The 7,287-nt window shown below is 40.5% G+C and overlaps 1 protein-coding gene across 13 annotated transcripts in view; it reads left to right on the top strand.

The window, feature by feature from the left end:
• The window catches only part of cacna1c (calcium channel, voltage-dependent, L type, alpha 1C subunit), a 193,308-nt gene that overhangs the window by 118,582 nt on the left and 67,439 nt on the right, over positions 1 to 7,287 (top strand). For all 13 annotated transcript variants that reach the window (XM_084346431.1, XM_084346429.1, XM_084346441.1 and 10 more), the window contains exons 5-8: positions 825 to 964; positions 2,194 to 2,346; positions 3,452 to 3,657; positions 6,367 to 6,470. In XM_084346431.1, coding sequence (XP_084202557.1) covers positions 825 to 964; positions 2,194 to 2,346; positions 3,452 to 3,657; positions 6,367 to 6,470 — 603 coding nt within the window. The remainder of the gene's footprint in view (positions 1 to 824; positions 965 to 2,193; positions 2,347 to 3,451; positions 3,658 to 6,366; positions 6,471 to 7,287) is intronic.

Raw genomic sequence — 7,287 nt, 5'->3', positions numbered from 1 at the left:
GTTGGTATCATCTGAAAATAATCCATATCATCCCTAGTGGCCCTCTTATAAACAGATGTGTGATTAATATACATTTAAGATAATGACAAGAGTTAAAAACACATTTAATCCTTTTATATAAGATCATTATTTACATTATGATGTACAGTATATCTATATATTTTACATATACGTGAAATGATGTACATGTATTACAGCGGTATTAGACAGAAGGTTGTGTGGTATCACATGGAATTAAACGTGCATTATAATCTAACGGCATTATGAGCACACACACACTTATAAACACATTTTAGAGGCGGCTCCCTTCACTGCGGACATGCACAGTGTTCTGTTGAGCTGACTGTCAAATCATTAAAGCTGAGTGTCTCACATTTCCTTATCTGTGAAAGACAGAGGGAACAGATGAAACACTTTCTATTGTTGTGCTGGAGAGCTAACTAATTAAGCTGCTTTATTTTTTACTGTTGACTTTTCTCCAGGAAACACATTTGATTGTGAAACAGCGCAGATGTCGTCAGTTTTCTCTTTGCTTTTAAAATTTTGGTCCCTAGGTAGATTGATGTCTAAATTCACATTTTTTTATAGATTATGATAAAGATGGTGTAGATGGTTCCATTTAGTATTGACAGCAGTCGCAACAGAGGAAATAGAAAATAAGGCCATAATGACAACAACTGCAGATATTCATCTCTCTGTATCATATCTCTGTATTCTTTATCTCTTTCATTGTTTTCCTCTCGCTTAGATATTCTCTAGTATGTGGAAATGGGATGTCAACTTAATGATGACGGTAATTGAAGTCATTACTTTCTGTCTTGCAGGTTATTCAGTGCGATCTTGGAGCAGGCCACTAAGGGGGACGGCGCCACTCCTATTGGAGGGAAGGCAGCAGGCTTCGATGTCAAGGCTCTGAGGGCATTCAGAGTACTCAGACCCCTCAGATTGGTCTCTGGAGTACCCAGTAAGTACTGAGAGCTGTGGAAGAAAAGAAAGACAGAAAAAGTGAAAGAGAGAAAAGGAAGAGGGTAAAAAAGGATTCTCTGAGGATCAGGTGTGAATGGCGATTGGGTGAGGTGGGGGAGAAATGAACCACAGATTGGAGCTGATATTGCCGCTTTTTGCCACACACACATACAGTCCACACACACAGTGACACATAAATGCACACACATACAAATGCTCACACACACACACACACACAGTCCTCTTGTCCTGTTGTCAGATACTCAGACAGTACGAGCAGTAGATGAGTTGTCTGTCAGCCTGTCTGTGTTAGTGACTGCAGAAATCGATAATCCAATGGGCCAGAAGAGAGGAAAGGATCAGATATCCTGGATGAAGGTTGTGCGAGTGTGTGCACCTGAGCGAGTGTGTGTATGTGTGTGTGACAACTCTTGTGATTACAATACCAGGCAAATGCACAGGCTGCCAGTGCACATCCCACTCTCTTGTCGTCCGGTTTTAAAGCGCGACTGCTGCAGTGCACAATATTTAGACTGAACCCTGTCCAACATCATTGGCCTGTGTGTGTATTGAATTGATATCATGGCAACTCATCAGTAGCATGTTTGCTAGCTGATTAGCACACTGACTGACGGATTTTTATTTCTGAAGGCTTCCAGTTTCTTTGCTGCATAAATGCTGTAGAATTTTACAAAAACAGTGATGTGTTGATGAACGTGGTTGTTTTGTTAAAGGTGGAACAAGTACTGTGTTATGTAATTTAATCAACAGATCCCACCAGAACCAATCCAAGTATTCCTCAGTCATTGATGCCACCTACTGTGGCTTTGCTGTTGCATTTACGTCACCAAATTATGTGTGAATAATTGCACTCAAATACAAATTGATAACAATTTAGTTGTGATCGTCACTTGAGCTGGGTGTATAAATAGCTTTCCTTTATTTACAGAAGAATAAAGGACTCCATTTTCCTGTGTTTTTTTGTTTTTTCTGAGGAACTGATGGAAGGCACTCTCTCTAAAGAAAGATTATTAAATCTTTGGAAGAAATGCAGTTGTCAGTTTGAGTGCTTACATGGTGATTAACCACAACTGTTCGGCTGTATGATGCGCTGCACAAGGCTTTTATCATTAACATTATGATAACTGACTGTTTCGATACTCTTTTTTTTTTTGTAAAGTTTTTTGTCTATGTGTCCTCAGCGGTTCCTCTGTGTGTGTTCTGCAGGTTTACAGGTAGTGTTGAACTCCATAATCAAAGCCATGGTTCCTCTGCTCCATATCGCCCTGCTGGTCCTCTTCGTCATCATCATCTACGCCATCATTGGCCTGGAGCTCTTCATGGGCAAGATGCACAAGACCTGCTATAACGACCACATAGGTACACGCTCACACATCGGAGACAGCGAGAGAGGGAGTATCTAGACTGTCGCGCACTGATGCACACATGCAAATACAAGCATGCATGATCAAACACATACACTCCCATACCGCACTTCACTGCTCAGATTACTTTTGAGGCATGTATTCAACTGCGTGTGAAAGCATGCTTCAGTGAGCATATATTCACACAAGGACACACACACACACAAGACACACAGGTGAATACTATACCACACAAACCTTTTCAACTGAATCATGAGCAAACTCTATACTGTCACTTCGCTTCCCCGATGTGTCTGAGGTAATGAGTCTAAGTGGTGTGTGCATAAATCACTGACTGCAGTCAGACATCAACCATCAGCCAACAAAGCACATACCCTAAACAGCTTAAATGATAACCTCCATTAATTATTTAAACCATCATTTACGTTTCTGAGTATGAATGATTCTGGCAATAATTGAAACAGCAGCCGCCATAAATGACTAAAACAATTCTCAGTGAAGGCCCCTAGGTATAAATGGACTTGAGTGTTGTTATGGTGATGTTATAGATCCCATGAGAGGCATTAGCATTGCACTGGGTAAGTGCTGGTGGAATACTCTCTGTCATCCTATACATCACCCTCAAGAGCTTGTTTTGTATAATTAGTATTGCACTTTTTCACATAGATTTTTTTTGTTATGGCTGTTTAACACTTTCTTTTAGTGTATTTTTTAAAAAATATTGTTAGATGTAGAGTGGGAGTCATTTTAGCATTTTTCCTGAATTAAGAGACCCAGTCATTTTCTGTTACTGTTAGGTGTTGGCTGGACTACTTCCAAACCTGGATGAGTATGAAACTCTCAGGGTGTCATCTTTGGTACAGAAGATGACAAACTATGTCAGGAGATTAAAAAATAGAAAGGAACAAGCATGTGTACATAAAAAGTTGAGGAATGTCAACTTTAACTCTAAAGGAACATACCAGTGGGCATACCAACATACCAGAACCTCTGAGTAGTTTATTTATGGTTGCTGGAACCAATGGCTGCTCCCAGCAAGATGCCAGGTGTGTATGTCTCAAAAAGGTATACAAATCTCTCTCTTCTTCCTGTCCCTTTAGCCTCAGTCACCATTGCAGAGGAAAAGCCAGCACCGTGTGCACCTGACGGAGCTTATGGCCGACACTGTGAAAGCAACGGAACAATGTGCAAAGTGGGATGGGAGGGCCCAAACGATGGCATCACCAACTTCGACAACTTTGCCTTCGCCATGTTGACCGTGTTCCAGTGTATAACCATGGAGGGCTGGACGGACGTGCTGTACTGGGTGAGCCGGGCACCACAACAGTGTCTTTCTGTGTGTATGTGTGGAGTGAGTGACATACTGCTTGGTGTGCGTGTGTAGCCACTGTACTGTATCTGTAACATCAGTGTCGCGTGAGTGCTTATAAAGCAATAACACAAACACTTCTCTCAGAAAGACAGGTGTGCACACAAAGACACACACAGATTATGTTTTATGTGTGTGTGTGTAAGCTCATATCTCCGGCTAAATCAATGCAGACAATACACTGTGTAATTGAAGGCACCGATTAATTCAGAACGTGCAAAGACTCCTGATTCTTAATTCAAGTGTCAAGTTAACACACATACAGCCACAGAGACACGTGAACACACAAAAAGTATCCATCCCTCAGTAAATGGCCAGAAGCATGCAGCAGCCCTGTCCAGCTAAACAAACCAATAGATTAGTCTGTGCTATAAATCAATGCTTGGGAAGGTTCAATCAAACTCCCATATGTACCTCATTCAGAAAGCATTTGATTTAGACGGCTGCAACAGAGGTGTGGCTTCACACACAATTTATGATATTGATGATTCCCGATAATAGGTGTTTAGGGCTCACATGGCTGTTTCTGAAAGGTCATCTGTATGCCTGTACATTGCAGTTTGTCTCAACACTGCAAAGCACTCATGTGGTACAGATGAGTTTTCAATATATCACATGACTGTGCTGCAGCACAATACAACTGTGCTGATTTTCTAGATATCAGGTAGCCCTGGTATTTGCTTTTATTGTATTATCATTATATTCAGGTCACAGAGCTGAGCATCCGTTTCTTCCAAAACCCCAGAAGGTGGTTGAACAACACTTAACACTTTTATGGCAGCATTTATTTTCCAGGATCCTCCAAGTGTATTCTGTCCATATTGAAGAAAAAAATAATCCATCTACTGCACAATGAATTGATTTTTATCTTGTATCTTGAGCTTTAACTATATTTTCTAATCCAAAAAGACAATTGCAGCAAGAAGTTACATACTTCCTTCCCTTTCTTGCTGTGTCCTTGAAAACAATGTATATACATAACATATATGAATATACCTTTCAAATGTTTGTATCAAGCAAAAAGATAGTTATTTACTTTTGGCTACTACTTTTGTTTGAATTAGGAAATCTGTACACTCTGGAGAGATTATGTTTTCAACCAGGTGGAAAAGGAGTCTTTGAAGATTTTGTGAGAAACATTAAAAACAGTGTTAAGAACTTTTGAAAGTTCTCCAGTGATTTTGCTTCCAGAGAAACAGATTGTGAACTCTGCACCTAGAATATAATGATAAAACATGACATGCCATCAGGAAAAAACTAAAGTAATGAATGAACCATTATATCAGTAAATGAGTGTGTGTGTGTGTGTGTGTGTGTGTGTGTGTGTGTGTGTGTGTGTGCGTGCGTGCGTGCGTGCGTGCGTGCGTGCGTGCGTGCGTGCATGCATGCGTGTGTGCATGCACTGTATACACATGGAGCAGAGTGCCTACTAGCTCTTCACCCCTCCTGCACCCTGTCTGCTGCAACCTCCTGCATACACACATAAATACGCACACAAACACATTACATCAGTTAAATGTTATAATTTCGTTATTATGAGAGCGCTTGTGTTGCCAGCTCTCTTTATAATGAATGGGGCCTATTTGTTAGGAGTTATAAGTACAAATGATTATGGGAAAACACTCAGACAAGTCCAAGCCTTTCATTTAGTTTGGGCATTTAAGCATTTCCGTAGTTTTTATTGTCTCCCATTTTCGGGGTTTAGATTAATGACGTCCAACATCTGCCTCTGTCGTAACAAATGAACCCTCCCTCCTCTCCTCTGTTACGTCCCTTTTATCTCTCTCTATGAAAGTAAACTGGAAATATTCACCTTTGCTTTTGAATTTACGTACAGATGAATACTCTGACATTTATGATCGATCAAATCCCTGATACTAAATGGCTTAGACATTGTCTTGTCCACATCCCATTTACATCAGCCCTAATAACGATCTGCGTCTATTCAAGCCATCCCTAATGCAATATCCAGATGAGTGTGTGGTGTATTTCCCTGCAACTGAATATCCTGAAATAAGTCATATTTATTGATCCGCACCCGGATTTTTTTGTGTCACATACCGTAAATCCTCTAGAACAGATTGTAATTGGTTTACATGAACACTTGTTGAGTCACAGCATATAAATGTGTTTCCTGTAAAAACCGATCTACCTTTCCAAGAAAAGATTTCTTAAGGGATTGTGTAACCGCGAAACACACACTGAATAAGAGCTAAGGATTGTCATTGAGCTGTAAAAGCAGTTAAGTGTTGTTTAGTGTGTTCCTAACAGTTGATTGTCAAGCACCTGCTTTCCAACAGGCAGACAAAGGGGTTTTAAGACACACTTATTCATACAATACTGCCACTCTTGCTTCGGCAGGACTTTCTACTGCTCTTTCTAACATGCACTGCTATGCTCTTGTTTTCCTTTTCCATCTTTTATCCCCTCTCTAACACACTTTCTGTCTGTTCTTGGCCTCTGCTTCCTCCTCTCATTCACTTATTCATTCTATTTCAATCTTCTCAAACCTTTTTCTGCCACATTTCTTGTTCCGTGCCCATTGTTCTCATCCCTTTCTTCCTTCCATCTCCGTTATCTCTCCTTTCTTGTTAATCCTCTTCTTCTCTCCATCTCCTCCTCTGCTCTTTCTCTTGTCTCTCTCAGATGCAGGATGCTATGGGCTATGAGCTGCCATGGGTCTATTTTGTCTCTCTCGTCATCTTCGGCTCCTTTTTCGTTCTCAATCTCGTTCTGGGGGTGTTGAGCGGGTAAGAGGTCGTGCTGCTGTTGTCATGTGTGTACAAATGTCTGTGAGAGTGTGTTTGTGATTGTTGTTTGTCATGTGGCTATATAGTATGTAATGTTTTAGATGTGGTAAATGACTATGCTACAAGACTCCCTGGACCAGACATTTATGCATCTTATGGTGGATTTTTAAGGATGCAATGAACCATTGAAAAGTGGAATCAAATACAAATAATGCATGGCTGTCCACTTTATAAAACAAACAATTGTGCATTATTATGAGTATTGTTGTTGTCAATATTATTATTATGCAAGTTCATGGCAAAATCTGTTAAAGCAGTATTTGAAATTGAATACTCTGCTTTACATCTTATGTATTTTTGTTTGGAGGCAATTTGATTTTAGTTGGCCGTTTTTAAAATCCAGGCTCCCATGCTGTAGAGTCAAATGCCAAAAGATGGTCAAATGCAGTGCAAATCTAGCTACAGTAAATTGACAAAAAGTCTAAATTAGCACCAATTTGCATATTATCCTGGTACAGTCAAGTGGTACGCAGAACAAATTAAACGCAAAGAAGAGGAGGGTGAATCACGCCATCAGTCCACTAGTAAATTGGACGTCTTATACAGTTCATAGTTCTCTGCAGTCGAGGAAAGATGAACTGACGGTCACTGAACTGAGCAAAATCTGCTGCTCTCTCTCCTTTCTGTTCCACTCAATCAATCCTTTGTCACAAGCCCGAGAGAAACACACACATACAGTACACACAGGCGAAACAATGACGCACCCTCTGTCTACCTGTTATGTTCACGTCAGTTGACCTCATGGGGCTGCATCCTG

The sequence above is a fragment of the Pagrus pagrus genome (genome assembly GCF_965226575.1).
Source record: "Pagrus pagrus genome assembly, chromosome: 23".
Taxonomy (NCBI): Eukaryota; Metazoa; Chordata; class Actinopteri; order Spariformes; family Sparidae; genus Pagrus; species Pagrus pagrus.
The sequence above is the reverse complement of the archived record's forward strand: the minus strand, read 5'-3'. Positions and strand labels throughout refer to the sequence as shown.